At 50.0% G+C, this 26,545-nt stretch overlaps 1 protein-coding gene across 2 annotated transcripts; it reads right to left on the bottom strand.

The window, feature by feature from the left end:
• MALL (mal, T cell differentiation protein like) lies at window positions 1–26,545 on the bottom strand. 2 transcript variants are annotated; one of them, XM_032592688.1, is made up of 4 exons: window positions 26,339–26,545; window positions 6,366–6,533; window positions 3,887–4,009; window positions 1–1,602 (listed from the first exon to the last, which is right to left on the bottom strand). In XM_032592688.1, the coding sequence occupies exons 1-4, from the start codon at window positions 26,444–26,446 to the stop codon at window positions 1,540–1,542; spliced, it is 462 nt and encodes a 153-aa protein (XP_032448579.1). In that variant the 5' UTR covers window positions 26,447–26,545; the 3' UTR covers window positions 1–1,539. The 2 variants fall into 2 exon arrangements, with proteins under 2 accessions (XP_032448579.1, XP_032448580.1); XM_032592689.1 differs by lacking the exon at window positions 6,366–6,533 and having other exon boundaries at window positions 20–1,602; window positions 26,339–26,530.

The following is a 26,545-nucleotide window of genomic DNA, read 5'->3' as shown; positions in this document are numbered from 1 at the left end:
ACTGTACAAACAGCTTTTATTTGGATACGGCTACTCAGTAAATATTGAACAGTAATCATCCCAGGCAACAAAGTGAGAGATACATGGTGGCTTTTCAAGATATCACCGTGGTGAGAAAGGGAGTGGTCAACGATGCTGGATTTTGCAGCCAGAGAGTTCTCTTTGGTGGCTCCCTGTCCCCACCCCCAGCCCCCAGGGGCAGAAAAAAGTTGGTACAAAACCGTAAGTCCTGGAATTGGCTAAGACTAGTCCCTTTCATGTAATAATTTATTTCATGTCAAAACCATAGCAGACACATGCAGTTATGGGGCTGCGCCCGACTCGCCTGGGTCAGGAAGCCCAGTGCAGAGACAGAGGACGGGGCCCGGACCCCTGCGCAGATGAAGATATGTCTGCGAGCACAGCTCTCTTCGGGAAAACACTTTGAAAACAGCACCTCGATTTTATGTGTCTGTGTGCATAACGCCAGCCTTTTCTTTGAGAATGCCCCCAAATCACCAATGTCTTTGCCGCATGAGGCCCCTGCTGGCACCAGTCAAGGGGACGCAGGGGGAACAGGTGCATGTGGAAGAACAGAGACCCTGGCATGGGGTCCTTTCCTGCCTCCTGAGATGTCCCACGAGGTGGGACAGAAGCCCACAGGAGAATCCTTGCGTGGAATGTTCTGCCTCCTTCCTTGACGGTCTTTCCTGAGGGAGAAGGTGGCTTCTAGTCCTTAGGGGTGGGTTTCTGGATCTCTGGCACAGGTGTCCTGTGGCCTGGAAGTTTTCTGACAGCCCGATTATGGGGAAGTAGAAGCAGGACCCACCCTCCTTCCCCTCTGCCAGGTCTTACTGTATAACTTTAGAGTCAGTGACTTATTTCTCCCCACAAATCTACCCTCAACGTTGCTTTTATGAAGATGGGGAGGAAAGGGAAGGGGGAGTGGAGTGGGGGCTCAGTGTGGCTCGTCCCTGTCAGCTTCCCCGGGGGGGGGGGGCAAGGAGGGCGGGTTTGGACCACAGCTCGAAAGCAAAGGCAGAGCCATGCAAACTTGCAAGGTCTGTGGATCTTCAGATCTGAAAGGCACTGACAGCACCGTTTTGATTTTAAGAAAACAAGACTGAACGTCCCCGTGAACCTGCTCTAGGGAACCTCACTCAGTGCTGGGGCGGAGTCCCCAAACAGGCGTGACGATGGCAGATGTGGGATTCTCAATGGCGGCGAGGGCTTCGGATATCAGTTTTCCAATAGAGCGAGGTTCCTTGTCAGATGAGACAGTTACCTTCCCAGGCAAAAGCCAAGCCAAACAGACACACAAGCAAACGACCCCCTCCCCCCAGCCTTTGCATATTCACCATAACGAATTACAACGTCCAAACAGACGCGCCAGAGTGCGATCTGGTCTCTCAGCCTGAAAAGCTGGCCTGTCCATCCCATCGATGTTTTTGTTGATCTTCCGTTTACCATCCAGATGGTGGATGTTGAAAACTACTTTTGGGAGCCAATCATCCAGGTGTTCACAGGGCATTTCTCCCTTCGGCACGGCTCCCCGATTCTTCAGTGGTAATAGATGCTGAAGGCATGGAGAATGTAGAGCAGGGTGGTCATAAAGGCGAAGAACTGGCAGAAGACGAGAGGTTCCGTGTTAGCCATGGCCAGATGGCCGCCCCCACCCCTCCTGCACCTGGGTCCGGACTGGACTCCTGAGATCTCTGTAGCCTCACGAGCTTCATGGGCTCCAGGACCCTCACCTCCTCCTGCTGCCCAAGCCAGACACCAGCCTGACTCCTCCCTTCTCTCACCACCACGTCCAAAGCCATCCCCAAACTCATCTGCGCGTACCGCCTGCCTATCTCTTGGTACGCCCACTTCTCCCTTGTCTTGGCTGCCCTCATCCTTCGTGGCCTCAACTTGCCCACTTCTGCTCACTCTTCCCCTCTGATCTGTCCCAAGAGGAAGATGTGATCGTGTTGCTCCCCTCATGTGGTTGAAACTGTGTGGTGAGTCCTTGCTTCTCAAGAGGGAGGCCATTGCCCTTGATAGGCCTTCCAGGCCTGGCTGGCCATTCCAGCTTCGCTTTGCCCCACTGTCCACTCACACCCTGTTCTCGTTCCTTCCTTCACTCATTCATTTAGCAAATACCTTTCAGGCACCTGCTATACTTCAAAAATGACAGCACACAAAACATTCAAAAATTCCTATCCTCACGGCGCTTACATTTCCGTGGCAGAAGCAGAAAATAAGCAAGATTGGGGCGCCTGCGTGGCTCAGTTGGTTGAGCATCTGACTTCCGCTCGGGTCATGCTCTCGCAGTTCACGAGTTCAAGCCCCGCATCGAGCTCTGTGCTGACGGCTCAGAGCCTGGAGCCTGCTTTGGGGTCTGTGACTCCCTCTCTCTCTGCCCTTTCCCTGCTCACACTGTCTCTGTTGGTCTCTCAAAAAATAAACAAGTGTTGGGGCGCCTGGGTGGCGCAGTCGGTTAAGCGTCCGACTTCAGCCAGGTCACGATCTCGCGGTCCGTGAGTTCGAGCCCCGCATCGGGCTCTGGGCTGATGGCTCGGAGCCTGGAGCCTGTTTCCAATTCTATGTCTCCCTCTCTCTCTGCCCCTCCCCCGTTCATGCTCTGTCTCTCTCTGTCCCAAAAATAAATAAACGTTAAAAAAAAAATTATAAAAAAAAAAAATAAACAAGTGTTAAAAAATTAAAAAAAAAAAAAAAAAAAGAAAAGAGGCAAGCTAAACCAGTAGAGTAGCTGGTTTGATGGGGATAAGTGCCCAGGAGAAAATAAAGCAGAGAAAATACAGGGCCCGCTGGGGAGGGGGAAAGGCAAGGCCTTCCCGAAAAGGTGATATGTGAGAAAGCAGCAGAAGGAGGTGAGGGATTTGGAGCAAGGGCGTCCCTGTCGGGGTGGAGGCGAGAGCCAGGCTCTGTGTGGTCAGGGAGCAGCGAGGAGGCCAGGTTGCTGGAGCAGCTGGCCGAGAGCGAGCAGGGGAGAGAGGTCAGAGGGTGCTGGGCCAGACCGTGGAAGGGTGGTGTGTGGGCGTTGGCGTTAGTTGGGAGTTTAAGGGACTTAAAATTGAGGAGGAGGGAAAGGAGGCGGACAGGTTGGAAACACCTAGTGCTTGTCGGGCACCCCATTCTTACAATTGGGAATAACACTCCATGGCAACACCCCTTCCTCCAGCCACCGGATCCTTGCAGGAGCCCCCAGACTGACCCAGGCCTGGATCTTTCTGGTCACAGCAACCGGTCGGTGTTGGGCTCTCACCCAGTCTGGGTGTTAGGTCCTTTCCAAGAAGTGTTGGAGGCAGGATTGAGGAAAGTTAGGCCGCCAGAGGAGGAAGCTGCTGGCTGTGAGCAAGCGGCCATGTGAGGGCGCCATTCCACAAAGGGAGAAAGGCAAGCAGCGCTGGTCCTAGTGGACCTAAGGTCTTGGGGGTCCTGCTCTTCCCACGACTGGCCGGGCCACCTGGCCCTGGGTTCTATCAGCCAACGTGTTAGCCCTGTGGACTTGTCCTTGAAATAAAAGGACATTGGAACGGTTCAGCCACGCCGAGGAATTGGGGTTCCTTTCCACAAGCGGTGGAAATTCTTCCCATGGAAGAGAGAAATGTGCTCCAGCTTGGGTTTTAGAGAAAAGAATTCTGAGGGCAAGGCTGGGCGGGGAAGCAGAAGACGTGAGATCGCAGCTGAACTTGGGCTTGGTACCCCCTGAGCTCGTGCAGACACACACACACAGCACACACAGAGACACAGACGCACACAGACACATGCACACACACATCTCCTTTCCTCCAAGCCCCCTTCAGTCTGAGGCTCAGGGCCCCCCATTCCACAGCACACAGAATTAAGCCCCCTTCGATGTGCTCCCCACCAGTGGCTCCGTGTTCTGCGCAGCACTCACCGAGGCTGCGGTGTTTATGTAGTAGTTCCTCAGGTCCGCGGTCTCAGAAACGATGGTGGCATGTGCTTGTAAGACAGCGGCACTCATGTACAGGATGCCAGTGGTGCCGTGGTACAGGCTGTCCTGGAAAGGAAGAGGAGAGGCCACGGCCACCGTCACGTGGGCACTTACGCAGGCGCACACTTCCCTCTCTGACCACACAGCCGGGCGGAGGGAGCAAAAGAGACAAGCCTGCTCCTCCGACTCCTGCTTTTTTCTTTCACAGGGTTTCTGGTGAACAATAGCGGATTAATAAACGGCAACGGGGGCACCTGGTGGCTCAGTCAGTTAAGCGTCCGACTTCGGCTCAGGTCGTGATCTCACGGTCCGTGAGTTCGAGCCCCGCCTCGGGCTCTGTGCTGACAGCTCAGAGCCTGGAGCCTGTTTCAGATTCTGTGTCTCCCTCTCTCTCTGACCCTCCCCCATTCATGCTCTGTCTCTCTCTCAAAAGTAAGAATGAAAAAACGTTAAAAAGAAAAAGAAAAAAAGATTTTTTTAAAATGGTTATCAGTTCTGGAAGGAATGTTGTCACAGGCGAATTGGCATTTTGCAACCCCTAATGAGATATTCAACTCAGGAAAACTTATTAGGAGACGAAAAAAAAGTATCAGGGGAAAAGCTGATGGGTAAGCCTGTCACAGTGGAAGAGGGGCCACCAGTTGCCACATGTGATAACGACTGGAACCCACTTAACGGAATGTTGTTTCCAGAAAGGTGTGAACTCGTCTTCACTGCAGGGACTTGGAGGACCAAGTCACATCTCACCAGGAAGAAACAAACAGACAAACCCAAAAGGTTGGACCTTCTGTAGGACAGCTGACCCGCTTTCTTCAACAGCGTCCCTGGCAGGGAGAGCCATTGGAGGTTAAAGGTACCCAAGAACCCTCACTACCAAGTGCAACGCACGGCCCCTGTGAGGATCCTGATTGAACCGGCCAACTGTAAAAAGACATTTCAGGTGTAATCGGGTGAATCTGCATATGGTCTGGGTCTTAGATGATACCGAGGAATTATTGTTAATAACTTTATGTAAGTGTCGTAACGTAAGAAGTTTGCATGTTTCTTTGGAGGCAGATTGAAATGTATAGAATGGAATGACATGTTTTGGATTTGCTTTAAAATCCTTCAGGAGAAAAAAAAAAAGGCTAGGTGCAGCAAGCATGTTTAACACTTAGTAGTGTAGGAATCTGGGTTATGGTTACTTGAGGGTCCATAATATAATGGTCCCTACTTTCGTATATGTCCTAAATTGTTCAATACAGAAAATTTTTATTTTATTTTATTTTATTTTATTTTATTTTAAATGTGTATTTGTTTTTGAGAGAGAGAAAGAGACAGAGCACGAGTGAGAGAGGGGCAGAGAGAGAAGGAGACACAGAATCCGAAGCAGGCTCCAGGCTCTGAGCTGTCAGCACAGAGCCTGACGTGGGGCTTGAACTCATGAACTGTGAGATCATGACCTGAGCCGAACTTGGACATTCAGCCGACTGAGCCACCCAGGAGCCCCAAAACAAAAAAAGAATTTTTTAAATGGTTATCAAGATGATGTGACATGAAAACAATGTAATGACATAATATTAATGAAAGAACTGACATCCAAAATTATTGGTTCAATGTGATTATATATACATTTTACATACAATTTGCAAGGAATATAGGAGAATGCACCCAGTGTTTGTGAGAGCACCATGGGATTGGGGGATTTTTTTCCTACTATCATTTCCTTTAATACTGCTCCCATGATTTAACCATAAATAAAATTTAAAGGGAAACGCGTCAGGATGCGCTTTATATAGAATATGTATATTCCTAACAAGGAAGATGATGGAGGGGAATACAATGAAAAATTTGCTGTGGCAGAGAAATGCTTTCATTCTGGCTTAATAGTAAACACAGGAAAGGGCACCGGGTGGCTCTGTCAGTTAAGCGTCCAACTCTTGATTTCAGCTCAGGTCATGATCTCACGGTTCATGAGTTCAAGCCCCACATCGGGCTCTCTGCTGTTTGTGTGGAGCCCACTTTGGATCCTCTGTCTCCCCTCTCTGCCCCTCCCCTGCCCTTTCCCTGCTCTCGTATGCGCTCTACCTCTCTCTCAAAAATAAATAAACATTAAAAAAAAATAGTAAACCTGTGAAGATGAAAAAGTCTTGGATCCATAGTGACCCAGCCCTGAAAAGGCCTCTGGTCCCTGGTCTCTGCTTTTCAAATGCCATCTGAAATGATTGTAATTAGTCATTCTTCGTGCCTTACTTATGTACACCGTTTTTGAAGTGGGGGGGATCCCCCTTTTTAGCAGTCCTCACCTTCTCCATGGAGCAATGAAGTCATTTACCTTCTCAGCCTTTCTCCTTCCCCACCCAGAAGGCCCTTTGTCCTCACAATACCCAGGACAGACATCAGGAGGAATCCAAGGGCTTGGGTCACCCTCTCTGGTTCTTACCAGGACTCGCCAGGACTCATATCTTTTGTAAAATCCAAACAAGTAAGACAACAGGAACATCAGGGAGATGAGAAAAGAGGTGAGTGAGACATATATCACCCATCCTTGTAGCAAGGCGTTTGCTACCTGGGTGGCAGCTACCAGCATCCAGACCCAGCACCCAAATACCTGTAAGAAAAAAAATAAAACAAGAACCTTCATTTGCTTGTGTTGGGCATAGTTCCCTTCGCAGGGCATCTCTCTTCTCCTCTGTCTCTGGTTACGAGCTCTGCAGATGAAGTTAGGGGGGAAGCAAGAGGGAAATGGGGAAGGAAGGCTGGCCCCGAGCAAGAGTAGACTTTGTTAGAAAACTCAAGTGGTTAACACAGAGGTCACCAGTGGAGGGACTTGGGCAGTTTGGTTTGTGGATGTGTCTTCTTGGCCCAAACAGTGTTGACATATACAGCCGTTATATACATTTCTGAATAAGTTGCCAACATTTAAAACAGGATATTTCACAGGAAAAATTTCGATTTTAGACATCTCTTGAGAAGTCTGTAGTTCTAGCCACAGTTGAACACATTCCCAAGCCAGAGTAGGCTGAAATGAGTTGTGACTGTTTCTTTAAAAAGGACCCAGAGTCCTCAGTGGACCACATCCCCTTCACCCCCAACTCCACGCCCTTGTGTCGCACGTTTTATGTTGCTCACTTTCTCTGTGGAATGGTGCTCTCCTTCTCCTGGTTCCCTTTACTCACTTTTTAGTGCATTTAGTTTGGGCCCCTGGGTTATAGTATCTGACACCCTGTGGTCAGATAGCAGTTGGGCAATACTATTCCAGTTTAATAATCTCTCAGCTCTGTCCAACCTTTTATTATCCTCTTGGTGGAGAAACCAAATCTTTTCTATGGACTCTGCCTTTGTTTGCTTTTAGCCTGGGTTTATACCCATGTTAGTGAGTCCAGGGAAAGAAATAAATGTCCACTAAACAGCATGTTCAGTTAGAGGCCTGAGGGAAAGGGTCAACATGAGCACCAAGTAGTTTTGCTATTGGTTTGCCTCAGAGTTTCTGTGCTCCTCTCCTTCCTGGGTTCTCCTTAGGATATCCTTGTGAGCCTCCTTTGTTCTCCCTCTCCTCACTCTTGTTAAATCTATGCTTCTAAGCATCGTATAGGTTGGCAATTCCAGGTCTTCAGTCCCACACATCCACTTGCCACTGGATGTCTCTACTCAGATGTTCCACAGCAGGGGCCAGCTTTGTACTTACAGGATCCCGAGAATGAGTGCCTTATTAAATTTTGCACCCTGAGCATCTCATCTGCCCCACCCCAGGCCTGTCTTTACCCCCTCAAGATCCTCAAATCCAACAGTTACAAAATCTGAACTCATTGCCACGTCCTAATTCCCTCAGAACCCACTCATCTCTGCACCTTCTGAGAATGACCCTTCTGAGGGAGAGAGTGATGGGTTTGGGAATGAGTGTAACAAGTGATAATGTTCTACTTCTCACACTGCATGGTGGGAAATTGTTTCTTTTATAAAGCAATAAAATAATTACAAAAAATGTGTTGGACTATGAGACCACTGGAGATTTGGAGTGATGAAGAGACAGAGCCAAGGATGGCTCCCAGATTTGAGGTATGGAGGAAGCACACCACCAGATTTAAAACTTTGTGTAAAGTTACAGTAATCAAAAAGAGTTATCAGTGCAGGTAGCTCACATTTCTGCTCATCTCAGGCGATAACTCATCCCTTTCCCTAGTTCTGTTGCCTTCCACACAAACTTTAGAAGCAGATTGTCAAAATCTACAGTATCTTCTGGGGCTTTGTGTTAAATTTATGGATCAATTTGGAGGAGAATTGACATCTTTACTATGATGAGTTTTCCAATCCATGAACATGGTATGCCTCTCCAATTATTGACGTTTCTTTGTCTTCTTTTATCAATAGTTTGTAGTTTTTAGCATACAGATATGGTACACACTTCCTTATATTTATGCCTCAGTATTTTATTTGGGGGGAGCTATTGTAAATAGTATTGCTTTTTAAAAAATTTCATTTCCTGGGGCACCTGGGTGGCACAGTAAGTTAGGTGCCTGACTCTTGATTTCAGTTCACATCATCATCTTGTGGTTTGTGGGATCAAGCTCTGTGTTGGGCTCTGCACTGACAGCTGGAGCATGCTTGGGACTCTCTCTCTGTCTCTTTCTCTCTCTCTCTTTCTCTGCTTGCATTCACTCTCTTTCTCTCTCTCTCAAAATAAATAAATAAACTTAAAAAAATAAAAATTTCATTTCCCAGTTGTTCAATGCTAGTAATACAAACATGACTGTTTATTTTGTGTGTTAACATTGTATCCTGCAAGTTGCTAAATTCACTTATTCGAAGAAGTTGTTTGGTAGATTCCTTGGAATCTTCTGTGTATCTCATTAGGTTTTAATTTTTATGATTACAAATAAGATTGAGCTTATGTGCACACATTTCATCTTCTGTAAAATTTTTAATTGTTTTTTATTGGTTCCAAACTTCTTATGGGTTTGTTTTTCTTACTGATTCACAGTAATTCTTTCTAATAGTGTGGATCTTGTTGGCTGTGCGAATTATTGCAAATATATTCCTCAAGCACGTGTTTCACACATTTTTATGATGCCTTTTGATGAACAGAGTTCTTAATTTTAATGTAATTGAATATGCTCACCTTTTCCTTTATAGACTGTTCTTCTTCGGTCAAGTTTAACAAATCCTTCCCTACCTTGGGTCATGAAGATAGGCTTTCTGGGACCACTTTCTTCCTGCAGTACAATCATTAGTAGTTTCTTTGGGAAAGGTCAGTTGGTAGTAGTCACTTTGATTTGTCAGAAAATATTCTTATTTTTCACCCTGACAATTATTTCCTCTCCACACTTCTAAGATATTTTCTCAATGGTTCTACATCTTTCTATATTTTCCATTATATTCCAGCTCCATTGTTGCTGCTGAGAGGGCAGCTGTCCACTGCACTGCTGTTCTCCTGTAGGAATCTGTCTTTGGTATCTGGCGGCTTTGGGAGTCTTCTGTCTTTGAAGTTCTGCAGTTTGTGTTGAAGCGTGGGTATCTTTGTACTACTTTTGCTTGGCATTAATTTCATATTCGATACCTGATAATTCCATTTCCTCAGTCTTGGTGCCTGATTCTGCAGTTTGTGGCTTCTGTTAACTTTCATTCCTGTTCATTTTTTCCCTCCTGTATTTGGTGAATTCTGGTTGTGAATGACTGTGGGAGTAGCTCACTTCTGAATGATGCTATTAGAGAACTTCTGGATTAAACAAGTCCAGTTATTTCTGTCTAGGTGAACTGAAAGATATGCAACTTTCAGTTCTCATTTTCATAACATACCCCTGGCTTCCTGGGACGAGCAGTTCTCACCTTACAAGTAAGCAAAACATAGACATGGATATGTCCACTGTCCCTGATGAGGCTTCCACTGCTGTTATTCTGGAGAGGAAAAGCACTTTGGGATTTATAGAGAATTTATGAGCCCTTAAGGAGAGAAAAGGAACAGGAATTGAGAAGCCAAAACAGATTAGGAAGGTGACCACAAACAAGGCTTTTACTGGGCTGGACAACACATTCAGAAGCTTCACCTTCGTGTAAAGACCAGCTCTGGGAGCACATTTCCCCAGATCTCAATAGTCAGTGTCCATGTGAATTTTGCAAGTCTTAGGTGGAGCCTGGACTAGCTCCACGCTAGTTGGCTAGCGTGTCCTGAAGAGGGGGTGTTGAAGGACAAAAGCCGCTGTCCCCCTTGAACTGGGCTCCTGCATGTTGATCTCAGTGACAGGGGTCTGCTGGTGCTTTGGGGCACCTGCAAAGCATCCTCCCCACCGAGACTTGGGAAGCGCATAAAAATCCTGGCCCCCTGTCAACACCCAAACGATGCTAGCTGCTAGTGGCAATGGTGTTTGGGACTTAGTGACCGCACCGGAGCTCGTCAAATTTTAGACTCATTTTAGACCTCGGAAGGCAGAGCATGCTGTGTGCCATTCACCGCTGTATTCCTGGTGCCCAGCGCAGGCCCTAATACAAGGTGGGTGGGCATGGGGTCAAAGATCATCCTTCAGAATGAATCAATGATGACACTCCATGTTCATCAGGTGCTTTACAGTTGATAAGGTGCATTTGCTTAGACAGCCTTGGTTAGTCTACACAGCAGTTCGAACTCCTTGGACTTTCTGAGACCAGAGAACTGCCACTTCATACCTGACACTGGTTATTGCCAGTTCGCCTCTGCCAGACCTGGGGGGTGTGCCAGAGTGCCTGAGCCCCACTGTGCCTATCAGTGCCTGCAGAGGGCGCCCCCCCCTCCCCGCCATCAGAGGCTGCCCTGGGCGGACGCTGTCAGTTGCACATTATTTACACGTCACACTAAGTTCTCCCCACAGTGTGTGAGGTGGTGCCGTACTGGAGGGGACTGAGACCTGAGGTCACACAGGACATGGGGTAGGACAGCTCTGGATCTCTTCTGGCAACCAGAGTTTACGCCTGAGGGCAGGGGCCTCTGAGGGCTTGGGTATCTACTCAAATTGCCTGAGAATCTTCTTGAAATGGCTTTAGTGTTGCATGATCAATGTTATGAAGGGGAATGTTATTTTTTATTTCCCCACCCTCTACCTTCTGGACAGAAGAAAGGACCAGGGCCAAGGACAAACTCCGGGCGAATTTAAACCCGGTCTTTCTTACCTCGTTTCTGCCTCCAGCAGTCTAGATTGGATTCTTTATAGGTAAGCCCGTTTCGAGTATTTGTCTTTACTTTTTTTTTTTTTTAATCTATATTTAGCTTTCCAAATTTTCTTGGCAGGCTAAACTGCTCTCTTATTTGAACCTTCAGTTTGTATTTTCCCAAGAGCAGGAGATATTTTTAGATGTCTGGGGCTGGCCCTCAAAGTGGAAGAATATTTTATTATAGTAAGATATTGTGATCGAGTGGATTTCAAGTACGACTTTGTTCAGGGTCTGTTTCTTACGAACGGACACAGATTACTCGTCTATGCATTCTGCAAAGGCTGAACCGAAATCTGAAGAGAGCTTTTACCGTAGGATGGAGTTTAACAACAAGTTTGGTTGCTTATTCCTCCTTCGAGCATGGAGAATAGCTCCTTCGAGTGCAGAGATCTGGTGAAAGCACTAGAATACAGAAACCGAGTAGCCTCACCCGGATTGGTGCCTGGGAGAAAAGCTGAGATTCCAGGCCTGCGGAGGCGGAGAAGTTGGGCTCCGAGCATCTCATCACACCACAGAGAAAACTTTCAAAGGCACCTGGGGTTAGGTCAGGAGGATTCAGAAGGGTCTTGTTGACAATTTGATAGGACAATCTGAGCTTCAGATAAGGATAACGGCTGTGGGTTGAAATACAGCAACTAAATTGAAGTCCGTGAGTTGAAAAAATACTTTCAGAAAAGCCCCCTTTTGGGGTCATTTTGGGGGGGAGGATGCTTATTATTTCGGAAGGCAGCTGTGCCCATCGTTATACCCACCCCCCCCCCCGATGTTTATTATTGTGATTGCTGCTTAAAAAAGGAAAAGAAGGAACAAAAAGTATGGTGTAGAGGTAAGGAGATTCTAAAATACGTGGATGCCTGGGGCTTCCCCTCTGAGTCCTGTTACTCCTGGGGTCTTTGAAAGTCCATCTGGGGACTCTGAGAAATCCCCAGGGTCTAGGTCCTGCCCCAGAGATTCTGACTGAGCCCATTGTGAAAAGTTCCCCAGGCGGTGCAGTTAGGACCTGAGAACCCTGGGAGCCTCTCTCTTTGTTTCCCGGCTGACCCACCCTGTTTATGGACGCAGCATCCTTCCTCCTGGGTTCCAATTCAAGCTCTGCCTGCTCGGCAGGTTATTTGACTCATCTGTACTTTCATGCACTTGTCCATCAAACAGAGGAGGTGGGGATCGCCTCTCTCATCGGATTCTCGTGAGAACTAGCTAAGTCTCCCCAGCACACGGTGAGCGTGCGGTAACCACTGTTGGCCATGTTAGCCATAACCATTTGGAATGGCACAGAAGACGGGAGGGAATGTTCCCCGACAAGGAGCCAGAGGAGGGAATGTTCAGGGCCAGTCTTGCTGAGGGAGGGGAAGTTCACTTCTGGGGGAGCCGGGAGAACCACCAGCTGGGTGAGTGAGAGAACATTTAGGGGACACACATCCTTCTGAGGAGTCGATGGAAGTTTCGGTCATCTAGAAAAATGTTACCTATGTACACGCATGACTTTTGTCTACAAATCTGGGGACTCGCAGACCCTCAAAGCCCACCTGCGGCTCCCAGGTTGAAATCCATTGTCATCTCCAGGCTAAGTAACAGTGCCATCAACTGCTGTATTATTTTGACAGTATCAACCGAAACATTAAATACACATATTGTTTGATCCAATCATTTCACTTTTTCGAGTCTGTCCTATAAATAATGCACAGGAACAAAATGGTGAAAGTACAAAGTTGTTTATTGGGGCCTTGCTGGTTATGGAAAAGATAAGATACATCTTAAATGTGCATCCAGAGAGGACCAATCAAAGCAATTATGTTTGCACAGTGGAACACTCAGCAGCTTTCAAAAAGAATGAAAAAATCTTTGTATGCCAAAGGGAACAAGTTCTAAGTACCGTAAAAGGCACAGACCAGCGCGCCCAGTGTGCTATGATTTTTGTAGAAAAAGAAGAAAATGTATGTGTGCGTGTATGTGCATTTGTTTGCAGATGCACAGAATGTTTCTGGAACGAGACCCAATAAACCAACCAGTGCCCCAGGCTCCCAGGAGAACTACTTGACAGGGTGTTGAATGTTTAAACTAATTAAAAAAAATTTATATTTACAAAGCAAGAAAGAAAACCCTGTGCCAGATGATGGAGGCTGGCTTCAAAGGTCAAGACTTTTGAATGGGAGAGACAGGAGAATCATCTGTTCTTTGGGGAGGATGAATCCGTCCACCCAAATAGACCAGGTGGGACCTGAGGCCCCTGATGGGCAGAGCAGGTGAACTTCATGCATGGAGAGGTTCTGAAGACAGACACCGCCCTGGAGATGACCCCATGTGAAAGGCAAAGGAGGAGTCGAAAGGATGCACGGTCTCAGATTGCACGGGCCGGGACTCCGGGATGAGGCGGGAGGTGTGGGCTCGGGCGGGGCAGGTCAGGGGGTGAGAGCCAGGGAGGAGCACTGGGGCGATACCCTGCTGGCAGGTTTTTCTGCATAGCTGGGCAGTAGCTCAGCGTTGTGGGTCTCACCACCAGCACCGCATTCCTTTGCTTACCACTTAATTTTCATGAAGCACTGCCTCTCTTTCCCTTCCCTGGGACTTGGGGGAACGCAGGCTCCACCACAAAGCCTCAGAAACTTCAGGCCGGGAGGACAAGGCCTACATGAAGACAGTGAGGCCCAGGAGGTAACGGTGCCAAGCGAGCTGGGGGCTCCTGGTCCCACTGATGGCCCCGGGTGGGGGGGTGGTGGGGGGAAGGGAACAGACTCCGTGAAGGACAAGCTCTAGCATTGCCCACTGTGGGAACCCAGACCCCCTGGAGGTAATGTAATCCACGGTCCCTCACATTCAGGAACCCCTGGCCCATGAGCTTTAAGTCTGGGGTCTCTTGGCCATTGCAGAAACTTTTTAGAAAATTGTATAGGGGCGCCTGGGTGGCTCAGTTGGTTAAGTGCCTGACTTCGGCTCAGGTCATGATCTCACGGTTCGTGAGTTCGGGCCCCGCATTGGGCTCCGTGCTGACAGCTCGGAGCCTGGAGCCTGCTTCGGATTCTGTGTCTCCCTCTCTCTGCCCCTTCCCTGCTCACGCCTTGTCTCTCTCTCTCTCAAAAACAAGTAACATTAAAAAAAAAAAAAAGAAAGTTCTATGAAATACACAGAACACCATTTACCATCTTAACCGTTTTTAAGTGGTACGATTCTACGGTGCTAAGGGCATTCACGGTGTTGCGAAACCATCGTCACCGTCCATGTCGACAATGCTTTTCATCTTGCAAAACTAAAACTCTGTACCCGTTGCCCACTCACTCTCCCCTCCCCCTTCCCTGTCCTAATCTTTTGTCTCTATGAATTTGGCTACTCTAAGGACATCATGTGAGTGGAATCATACAGGATTTGTCTTTTGGCGACTGGCTCATTTCACGGAGCATAATGGCCTCACAGTTAATCCCTGTTGCGGCCTGTGTCAGACTTTCCTTCCTTTTTAACAACCGAATAATAGGCCATAACACGAACACACCACATACATAGTTTGTGCATCCATTCCTCCAGTGATGGGACGCTTGGACCGCTTCCTCTTTTTGGCTGTCACGAAAGGTGCCAGTGTGTGCAACTATCTGACGCATGTTCTTTAAAAGGGAAAAAATAAGACGGACCTCATCCTGGGGCTGTGCTTTGGACCCCGTAATTCTGGTGCAAAATGCTCCTTCAGACAGACCCACTGTGTTTGTGCTGGAGCACGTGTCCGTCCCTGGGTGGGGGGTGCGGGGGGTTGGGGGGTGATATCAACTCAAAATGCCTTCACTCCAGGGCGATTGTAATGACTCAAACCCAAACCACGTGGCAGGAAGGAGAGCTGTTACTATTTTTCAACCCTAAGATTTTTTAAACTGATTGTAAAAAATGATGTTAACAGCAAAGGAATTTTTTGGTATATTAGGTCCCCTTCCAGCCCTAGTGCTCGCGCGTACGTATTTTCTATAAAGCTGGAAATCGTGATGGACATGCATTTTGTATTCTCCTTTATATATTTTTGGATTTTGCTACGTGGCTTGATACTAAAATTGATTATTGGTACGCAAGTTCATTCTATTCAGTTGGCCTGAGCACTGAATCTGTGAACACGGAGTCATTTGCTCCTGCAAAATCTCTGGTCACAGTATTTTCATCAACTGATCAACACATACCTTTATTTGAGGTGCTTCAACGCATAGCTTTATGTTAGGTGTGTGTGTAAAGACACCTTATTTAATATATGCTCTTGAGTCATTAACACTGAACTCTTGGCCAACAGCACTACAAGCCTATCGAGCACGTATTGTCTATGAAAGGCAACTCACCGGGTTCTCGTGCTGAAACCCTAAACAGCACTTCAGCACGAACCGAGGGGCTATTTTAAACAGCAAAATCACCAACGAGAAGCACAAAAATGTGAAAGATGTGCCCCCAGACAGACTTTGGAAAGGACTCTTGTTTACAGGATGAGAGCTGAGACAAGAAGGCACAGGGTAGCGTCTTGCTCGGCCTCAGCTGGGAACATGCACCTCAGACAACCCAAACGTTTTGCTGCTCTGCACGGGCCCGCCAATAACCACGAGAGTGCTGTGAGTATTGTTTAGCGACTGCGAATAAATTGTCGCGACTACATACGTTTGTGAAGAGAGAATCCAGTAACGACAACTGACTGCACTTTTCAATGCCACAATTACACTCCATCAGGCTGAAAAATGTCACTTACTCAATGAGGCCCCTGTGCCTGCACATTGGATGTCTCCGGCTTTTCCCGTTACAGACAATGACACAGGAAATAGCGTTACAGAGATGGTTGCCTTCTTTTAACTTGTATCCTTGAATTTCCCAACTGGGCTTACTGGTAGGAGGCGTGGGCAGGGAGGGGTGACTTTCCACCATTCACTAGGCTCATCGCAGGCCCAGGCTGGGACATTTGTGTGACCGAGTCTGGCCCTTCCAGGGGGAAGACATCAGGGGACTCCCGGGAAAGGGTTCTTCCTGCCTAAGGAGACCAAGATGAGACTGTCTCCGTTCTTGCTCTGGTCATTGCTGTGTCTGGTATCAGGCCTGGAGCTATGAAACGAAGAGGACAGAGGTGGAGGAAAACGGCTTGGGCCCTGGCGACGCAGCTATGCTGCGAAAGAATCAGCCCAGAGGTACAGCTGGCCGAGACTTCCCAGAACGTGACGTGGTCCATTCCCTTCTGCTCAAGCCAGTCTGAGCTGGCGACGGCCATTGGCACGGCACTGCCGAGGACCAGCTGGGATGCCTGGGACCTCACCCCCCTCTTAGAACACCCTGCTGGCTCCCCGTGACCCGCAGACCAAACTCGGGCCACGGCCCTGCAAGCCCAGCCTGCCCGACTCTCCCCGCTCTGCGTCAGTCTCACTGAGCCTCCGTCAGTGCCCCCGGCCCTGGGGCTTCCAAACGTGGGCTGAGATTCATGGTGAAATTAGTTTGTTAGTTCGTCGCCAACAACATTAAAAAACTAAGTAGTCTGGGCTAGCAAGCAGGAGTATGTTACCCATGGGAAAGGGAAACAGTGTCCTGAATCTGTTTCATTGCACAGACACACACCACACATGCACACCTGCACACACGTGTACCGGGTTGCCACGAAAGCATCTCTCTTCTGTGGGCCCCAGTCGGTGTGGGGGAAACCTTTGCTCTGGAATGCCTTCCTTCCTCTAGCCAAGGGCCTCTGCCTGTGCTGGTGTGCACCCCCTTCCACAGTCCTTTCCTCCGCAGCACTGTCTGGGGCAGACACTCTTGACATTGGGTCCACAGCACGGCTGCCATAGCAGGAGCCCATCGGGGGCCTGAGGGCCACACTGGGGCCCATATGGGCCGCGTGAGCCTGGGAGAGGAAGGGAGCAGGACCGAAACTTGACAGGAGCCCTGGGTGGGACAGGTGGGAGGGGTCCTGGAGTGTCCCACATCTGCAGTGACTAGAACTCAGTGTGGACGAGCCAGGGCAGACACAGCTGGGTGACGCTGGCCTCCTCTGGGCTGCCTCGGGGAGCCGGGCGCTCCTGGGCGGTCCTCACCCAGCTCGGAGACCCCCGTGCCCACGTGGGTGCTGCCTACAGCCCATGGGGCAGCTCCCGTGCCTGAGTCAGTGGCTGCCAGCCTGTGAAGTTTCTGAGCAAGAATCATTACCTCCTTCGTACGGCGGGGGGGGGGGGGGGGGGGGGGGGGGGGACCGGTTCTGGGAGGCCAAGCGACTTTCCCAAAGTTACTCATGGGAGCGCGCCAGGCCTGGACTGGAATCCAGGACCCGCACACACAGCTAGCATTGTATGGAAGTTCTACGCTCCATAATTTAACCTAGGACACTTCCAAACACTGAGTCACTACATCCTGATTCACAGAGGGCGAGTTTTCTCTGTGGCTTTAAGGTTAGCAGGAAATTGCGGCCCAGGCCCCTTGGCCTCCGGTGAGGGCCCATGTCTTATCCGGTCCACTCCAGGAACAATAGTGCCGGCCAGAGCTCCAGCTACCACCGCTCCTGGCAGAACAAATCATATAAGGAGGCCTTGGTACCCATGAGGCAAAGGAGGGGCTGGCCGCTGGCTGGGGAAAGTCTGTGCCTACCTTGGGGTGTGTGCCTGGGAGGGGCAGGATGCCGCCGCAGGGGGAGGGGCTGGTGAGTCAGCGGGGGCCTCCTCCGCCTTCCTCCCCTCCCTCCTGGCTTCCTCCCCCAGGGCCACTGCACCCCCCACTGACCCAGCTTTTTATTGACCGAGCAGTACAGATTTTCATAAAGTAGGGTAATAAAACCATTCTTACCCATCCAAAGTCTAAAGAGCTTTTCCTTCTTGCCTCTTTAAAAAAAAAAACAAAAAAACAACAAAACGAAAAACACTAAGCACTTTTAGGGCAAAAGTGTTTTTTACCCTCCCTTTTTAAAACTTTTTTTAACCTTAGAAAAGTTAGAAAGTACAGAAAAGATGTAAAAGCAGATAAATGCATCCCGCTCCCCAAGGTGGCCTGGTGGACAGGCTTCCTCCAACCTCGGTCTCTTTCTCTTTGGCTCCCACTACGGTTGTCAAGCTCACGTCCCTTCGAATGTTACCAGAAAGTCACCAGACGAGCCCAGGAGTCGGGCTCAGGGGAGGTTCTCCACCTGGGCCCACAGACGTTTTGTGTCCAAGATGGCCGTGATCCTGTTCTTTGTCAGGGACTGAGGACCCGTAGTGATATCACTATTCACTCTAGTCCTGGTTGACTCCTGCTCAGCTCCCCCTCCCCGACCTGTCTATGACCAGACCTTTGAGGGCAGGGACCAGACCAGGATCACCTCCTCCAGGAAGCCACTCTTGACTGCCAAGCCCCGGGTGCATCATGAGGAGTGACCTCCCTCATGGTTATTTTCTCTCTCCACTGCCTCCTCCCCAGGCCCTGAGCTCGGATACAGGACTCGGATACAGGACTCGGCCCTGTGGTTTTTGTGTCCCCAGTGTAGGGCACGGAGCCTGGCACAAAGCAGGCTGTACATGCTGCCAGGTTGAGGAGGAGACAGGAGGTGGGTTGCTGGACCCTCCACTCCCTAGCTGCTCAGTCTCATCTCCCTGGGCCTGATTACCATGCAAGTGGCCCCAGCTGACACCTTCTGGGCCTGCTACTCTGGCCCAACCACAGACTGGCATTTCTGCCAGAGCCGGGACAGAATGGGGACAAACACCCATTTGTTTCATCCCCACCCATTTCCTGCTCCATTACTTCACGGGCCCTAGAAATTCTCCAGGTCGGGAGCGTCCTCCCTCAGAGAGCAGAGGGGCTTCCCTGGGATGCTTTCCTACCCCTGCTGCTTTCATACCCCCCCACACCCCCCCCACACACCCCCGGGCACATAGGAAGGACTATATAAAAATGTGTGTCAGAGAGGACGATGTTCAAATAGACGTACCACCCCCCTCCCACATCCATCCAGCATCACCTGGGCCGAGAGAAGGTCCAGATGGGCATGGGGGGTGGGATGGGCTGTGCCCAGCTTGGAAAGCAGAAAAGGCAAAGCTCAGAGATTCCCTCCAAGGGGAGGAGCTGAGTTGGGCTTTTCTGATACAGGTCAGAAGACTCTGGGGGCCCCTGTGATATCTGGCCCTCCTCTCAGACCCACCTTGGACCTTCCAGGTATAGCTTGAGGTGGGAGGGTGGGGACTGTGTCTCAAAGGCTGTGGAACCTGAGTTATGGGCTGGCTCTGTTGCAAGCCCTGCGTCGGCCCCAAGCAGACATCTATTCTGGCCGAGATGGGGAAGATCTGACCATGTGGTGACATCTGGGAGGCAGGGCTGGTTGGCAGGTATGGGACGAGGCAAAGGAGGGTCTGGCAGAGATGAGAGGGGTAAAGGCCAGGGAAGCCTGGTGTGGGCCCCCCACCCCCCCCCCCCCCGACTTGGGCCCGCTTCCTGCCACTTGCCAATCTGGACAACATTCCAGAAACCTCTTCTGCCTCCCACAGATCAGCTGTGCCCCAGGGGAAAGTTCTCTAGGCAAAGAGCTCCTGGAAGGGCGCTGGCAGCAGGTGGGGCACTTTTCATTGACGAGACTTCTTATCTGGGGTTCCCTGCGTTCCAGCAGGTCAGAATGTGCCCTGCTACTCTCTGCAAGAGGACCCAGTTATTTCCTTGAAAAGACCTATTAGTTAAGGGAAATCGTCCTGGCGGGCTGACCTTCCAGCGGCAGCTTGGAGCCTGTCTTGTCTGAACTGAGACTGGCCACCAGTTCAGGGATGGCCAGGCGGTCGGGGGAAGTCCAGACTTGGGCAGGAGGGCGTGTGCAGACGTGGACCATACCGGTTAGTTCCAAGGGTCTCTCAGCTCAAGCCCACCCTTGTGTGGTCTGCTCTGTGATGTGGGCTGGAACTCTGCAGGCCACAATTCCCAGCCCCCTTAAGAAGTTGGAGTTTTGCTAGGTTCTGGCATTGGTGGGGGCCTGGAGGGGGCCTGGGATGGGAGGAGGGTGGTGGGGGCTTCCTGTTAGCTGGTCTGGGTCCTGTCACTGTCACTCTGGCAGCAGCAGCAGCAGCCGTTGGCTCCGACCCCAAGGTCCCCGTGCCCCTCCTCAGAGGCCTAAGAACCAGCCGGGCAGGTTTTCCTCTGGATGTCCGAGCACTGGCCACCCTCTCCGGACTCCGGCCACTCCGGGTGCTTATTTCTGGCTGCCTCAGCATCTCCTGTCTACTCTTTCAGCTTTTCAACAACGGCATAAACAAGTCCCTGTGTCGAATCCCCTCTGCGTGCAGTACCCACTGTGGTTTCTGCTTCTTCCTACACCCTGACGGCCGAGCTCCATTTATGGATCTCCTTGGCTAATCTCCCTTTGCCCCATTAGGCATCAAACTCCAGAAGGCAGGGGTCATGTCTGCCTTCGTCATCTTTATATCCCCATGCTTGGCACAGAGTAGGCGCTCAATAAATACTTGTTGAGTGACTACGTGGCATTGAGGTATGGCAGTCCCCTCTTTTCTTACAGCCTGATGGCATGCATTTGTTAACTGCCTGGTCACAGGAAGTCCTTGTCCGAACAAGCGAACGTCTAATCCCTCAATCCGAACCATTCAAGAATGCCAAGCCCCTGCCTTGAGTCAGCGTATCCTAAAGGCTACCTAGTTCCTGGAGCCTTTGGCAATGGGGGGGCTGTGCACCCTGGCTTTCCTCTCTTTCCTATCTTGGGAAATACCCTTTGTTAATACCTTCTTAGCAGTGGTAGCATCTCAGTAAATAGCTGTTGGTTCATAGCTGGAAGTTTCTCACAAGAGACCCATACTTTCTATGAAGAGGTCCAGATGACAAACAATAATAAAACACGTGGGCTCACATTTCTGGAGCGGTTGCAACGTGGTATTGTCTTCTGGGAATGTCCTTACTGAGACCCCAGGGCTGTCTTACAAGATCTTTGCTGTTACTTTCTCCATTGTTGAGGCTCAGAGTGGTTAAGTAATCTGCCCAGGGTCTCACAGCAATTAAGTAGCACAGCCAGGCTCTCCACCTTGTTCTGAATGACTCTATTTTACTGAACCCGAACACACTGGGGGCCTCCAGAGTAAGGGTGGGACTGGTGCAGGGAGGCTAAAGCGGGTCTAGACAACTCGGGGAGGTTGACATCGACCGCTTCCCACATTGCCCCTCCTGTCCTTCCCTCCCAGGGCCTGGCTCTTTCCCAGCCCCACTCTGTAATCCTCCTTCCCTGTTCCATGTAGTCCCTTGCAGGGGGCCTCCTGGGGCATTATGGTGGGAATCAGTGGCACCCTGGGCATGGAGGTAGTTAGTTCCCTCATCCTGCAGAGGAGCGGGTAGGGGGAGGCCAAATGGGGGTGAGGCAGGGGGTGAAGGGAGGGACAGAAGCAACAAGGACGAAATAAAATGGGCAAACTGAGCTTACTTTTGAGTAAACACTCCCCACAGTATGGAGAATTGAAAGGGAAGCACAGAAAAACAAGGGAAAGGATTTCTCCCTTTGAAAACCCAGCTTTAAGGGGATGTCACGACAGAGGGGAGGGCACCTGCCCTGAGCCAGGCCTGATGTGAGCCCTGACTCCTTCTCTCAGCCTCCTCAGTAACTTCAGTCGGCACAGGTGACCAGAAGCCGCTTGAGGGCCAGCAGGTTTTCAGACAGGTTTTTACATATAAACAGAGTAAAAGAAGAGGCAGGCTGAAATTACGGTAAAGCTGGGGATTGGGTTTAAGCAAGACATAACGGTGACCTTTCTCAGCTGGAAGATTCTGGAATGAGCTTCTAGGGGCATCACAGTGTTTCCCTCTGGCCACAGTGCAAGCGAATTAAGAAGCTGAACACATCAAACACCAGTGTGTCCGAATTGTTTCATCTTTTAACTGGCTGACTCCAGAAATCTTCTTCGCTGTTTCTTTTTTAATTAAACATCGAATCAATTAAGTTAACTAGTGAAAGGTTTAAAATCAAAAGACTTCCTTGGACTCTGTTTCATAGAACACTCCCTGGGTCACAGTCGCCTGGGTCAGCTCTTGGCATCCCCCTGTCATCTTGTAAAAAAGATGAGTCAACTCACGCCAGGCAGGTAATCAGGTAATCGGCGCCCCCCCCCCCTACCCCCCGCCCGCCCCCAACTATGTGCACGCTGAAGAGCTGGGCCTGGGTCATCAGGAGCTGGGGGGTGTGGTGCTGTGAGTCACCTGGTCGCCAGCCTGCCCCGCTTGGGCACCAGCCGGCTCACACACTCTCTGAACGAAAGCCGGATGGAATACACCACGTCTGCTCTCACCTTAAAATGCACTGATTCGCCCTCGAAGATCACATTTTGAAATTAACATCGTTTTCACATGGGAAATCTGAATTTAACGGCAAACCGAACAAAACATGAATTTTAAAGTTAAAATCTAAAAAAAAAAAAAAAAAAGTCTCCTCCATCGCTGGTGGGGACGTAAAATGGTACAGGCACTCTGGAAAAACAGTTTGTCAGTTTCTTAACAGGAAGTAGGCATACACTCACGATACGACCCAACAGTCACACTCGGGCGTTCTCCCAGGGAGGTGAAAACAACATCCACACTAAAGCCTGCATGCGAACGTTCACACGGCTTTATTTAGAATAGCTAAACACTGTAAGTAAGCGACTAAAATGTTTCTCAGTGGGCCCATGGTTAAAGAAACCACGGCATGTCCCTGCCCTGGAATACTAGGAGCAATCACAGGAAGGAACTGTTGGCACACCCCCCACAGCTTGGGTGCCCCTCAGGAGGGTCCTGAGGCATGGAAGAGGCCAATCTGTAAAGGCCACATGCTCTATGGCTCCATTTATTTATATAACTTACTTGAAATGACAAAATTATAGCGATGGGATTAGTGGTTTCTGGGGGTCGTGGGGGGGCAGTGAGGGAGGACAGGGTGGGTTGGGGGGACTATAAAAAGCAAGCAGGAGGAAGATCTCTGTGGTGATGGAACAGTTTTGTATCTTGACTGCGGTGCTGACATGAATCTACATGCGTGAGAAGACGGCACAGAAGTGTGGACATATTTTACCAACGTCATTTATTTACCTGGTTTTGATGGGACCAGTGTTATAAAAGATGTAATCACCAGCGGGGGGGGAGGGGGGTGTAGGGAGCTGGGGGTGACCTCTCTGAGCTATATCTGTAACTGCCTATGAATCTCTAACTACTGCAAAATACATGTTTTTCAAATGTGCATTTTAATGTTAAAGAGTCTAAGATAAAGCAACTTAGGCAAAGACCTGTAAGAGCAGTCTCTGGGTGCAGAGCTGGTAGGGAACATGGAAAATTCTCTTGGAATCTATGCCACCCTAGTTTGTCGTTGTCATGACTGCAAAAGAGCCCGACTGCTTGCTGCTGGCAGCCGGGGTGGCAGGGGGGGCCTCAGGGGAGCCAAGGGGAAGAGCTCAGGGCCTCATTGGAGCTCCTCCTTAGTTCTGTTCTCCTTGTATTTTGGGCCCCTCATTCCCATGGAAAGGCCCTGGGCACAGACCCTGCTCTCCAGATGTCACAGTGGGTGTTTAGGAAACCACCACCACCTCCACTCTGGGCCACCCCCCCACCACGGACTACATCTGCATCTGGGTATGGATTTCACTTGCTCTGCCCCTTTTTGCTGGCCTGAGCTCCTGGTTTTAGAATGCACCCTCTGGACTCATGTCCTTAGAAAAACACATGTGTGTCTATGATGCCTCAAGCCCCCAGACTGAGAATCTGCTGGGACTCCAAGGCCTGGTGCTCTGGTGTCGGCCCCAGTGTGTGGCAGTGGGCAGCATGCCCAGGTGACCAGGGACAGAGGCGTTTCTGCTAGGCTGATCTCGCCCTCCTCTCCAGCCCAGCACGTGTGCTGCTCAATGGGATCAGAACCAACTGATCAACTTGACCTTCACCGTCCTCTCCCATTTACCTCCCCATCCCTGGCCCAATATGAGGCAAGCACACTTGATTCTGTAGTTCATGCTTGGAATGCTGATTTAAGGAAGAGGCAGGTGCAGAATAGCATGTACAGAATAACCCCATTAAATCCATATTTATGCGTGTATATATATAAAATATAATAATATATATAATTATACATATATAATTATATATAATAATATATAAATATAATCCATATTTATGCGTGTATATATATTTATACACATAAATATGGATTATATTTATTTCTGCATTTTCTAAGTATTCCCACTATGAATAAGGATCACTTGTGAATTAAAACTAAAGTTGTCATGCAGAAACATCAGACAAGGCCGAATGAAAGGACATTCACAAAGTAACTGATCAGTACTCTTCAAAAATGTCAAGACAAAGACAGAAGGAGACAAAGGAGATCAGATAAGCAAATGCAATGCGGGATTCTGGACTGGATCCTGGACCAGAGAAATGACATGGGTGGGGAAATCAGCACAATTTGAATGAGGTTTATTAGAACAGTTGAGCAACGGAAGTATCGGTGCTAATTTCCTGATTTTGATGGTTAAATTAGCTAAGATGTGGACCTTAAGGGAAGCTGAGTAAAGAGTATATGGGAACTCTCTGTACTGTTCACGCAGCTTTGCGGCAAGTCTGAAGTTACTTCAACAGAAAAATAAATGAAAAAAAATCAAGCCAATGACGATATCTCACCCCCTGAGATACTTAAGGCCCCAGAGACCAGCATAAGGAGCCCAGCATCATGGGGTTGGGTCCATGAGAGGCCCCTCTCACTATCACTTCCCCCTGGGTTTCTCCCTAGTTCTGTAAGCCCTGTCCCTCCAGCCTCCTGCCTTGCTGGTCTCTCCTGGACTCCAAGCCTTTTTCCTTTTCTTGGCTGCCAGCCTGTCTTTTGAGATCCAACACCAAAACCGCCCCCTGAGTGTTATGCCTGGACCCTTCCCCGGCTTGACAAGGTCAGATGGTCTCTCATGCTGGTGTCCCAGCCCAGGACAGTCAAGGCCTCAAGCATAGTCTGACTGTGGAGAAGTGCTCGTGAGTCTCTCTCCTGCAGACAGGGAACCTGGGAAGGCGGGCCCTGTACCAGGGGCTTGCAAGATTGACATAAATCATGCGCTCAGTATGCAGTGGTGGACTAACCAGGATCCTGGCAGTTCATGTGGTTGTTCTGAGGTGAGGAACACACCTGGGTCCGGGCACAGAGAACTTTCAGGAGCACTAAGATGTCATCAGTCTGGCAGGATGCCCATTCGTATGTCCCCCGGGGTTCAGGCCTGGCAGAAACCTGCCTCTTGGGTGGGGCCTCAGCTGGAGCCACCCAAATGCTGGGCCTGCCCTGCCTGCCTTCCCTTTCTTGGTGCCATCAATGGGCGCGCTTTAATGAGTTTGCCACGGGGTCACTCGATCAGGCCCAGCTTTCGGGCAGATGACACGAGAGCGCTGGTCAGGTCCGACTGAAAGCCGGAACCGCTTTCTACCTTTCTCTCCCTGGCCTGGGGCCAGCACTGCCAAATTTGGAGCTGGTGAGAAAATATCACCCATAAGCTAGATATTTCACAAGGTGTTTGAAAAAAACGAAACAAACTCCTTTGCCCTGAATTATTCACTAGACTTTAGTGTCCCCACAAGTAGAAAGGGGACGGTGACAGCCGGCTCAGAGAGGACTGGGGTTTGACTGACACTGTGTATGCAGAGTTCTGCAGACTGGAACACGCGACCCCCCCCCCCCAGCCTGCCCCCAGCAGGGATCAGGGCCACCATTCAGCTGTAGGGCACCTCAGAGAGTAAGTTACGCAGTGACACGTTCTAGTGTGCGACCAGGGCGTCTCACACAACTGTTTTATGGCAGATGTTGTCAAAAGCTACCTCCTGAGCAGAGTCTACAAGTCAAAGTTCAAAGTCAGCTGACAAGACAATTAAGAAAATACGGGAAGACCTTCTCTCAGAAGGAAACAGTTCCCCCATTTTGAACTTTAGAAAAGCCGAAACAAGCAAGGAATTGGAGAAAAGAAACCATATAAAAATCCATTTCCAACACCTTCCTGAGGACCCAGAATATTTAAGCAGCATCCTCCCCCTGCTCTTCCCCCCACCCCAGCCCCTCCAATCACCAAGTGGCCTGCTTGTCACCCGTGGTGGGTTTGTTTTGGAAGGAGGAAACCCACCCATACTGCAGAAGCCAGAGGAGCAGAGGGAGGGATTGGGGACGTTTGGGCTGAGTCTGAGTCGTGGGGGAGATCAGAGACCACATCAACTCTGGCCCGGGTTCCCTTTCTCCAGGGAGTGCTCTCTAGCCACCGGCCAGCTCCTCCCAGGCCCTCCCCTTCTGCAGGTGGCCCACGAGGCAACACTCACCAGCTCCGGCAAGAAGAAGGCGTAGGGGATGGTGAGGAACAGCGAGACCCCCAGGGGCACGTCGGGCGGGGAGTAGCTGGTGGCGGGCGGCGGGTCCGGGGAGGCCATCTCTCACCCAATGCCTGGTGCCCTTGGCTCCGCAGCAGCTCGCCGGCTCCGCGGGCCGTCAAATATCACCTCCTGCCCGACACACCCATCGGACGTCGC

Source organism: Lynx canadensis, chromosome A3, assembly GCF_007474595.2.
Source record: "Lynx canadensis isolate LIC74 chromosome A3, mLynCan4.pri.v2, whole genome shotgun sequence".
Taxonomy (NCBI): Eukaryota; Metazoa; Chordata; class Mammalia; order Carnivora; family Felidae; genus Lynx; species Lynx canadensis.
Note: the sequence above shows the minus strand (reverse complement) of the source record. Positions and strands in the feature narration are given on the sequence as shown.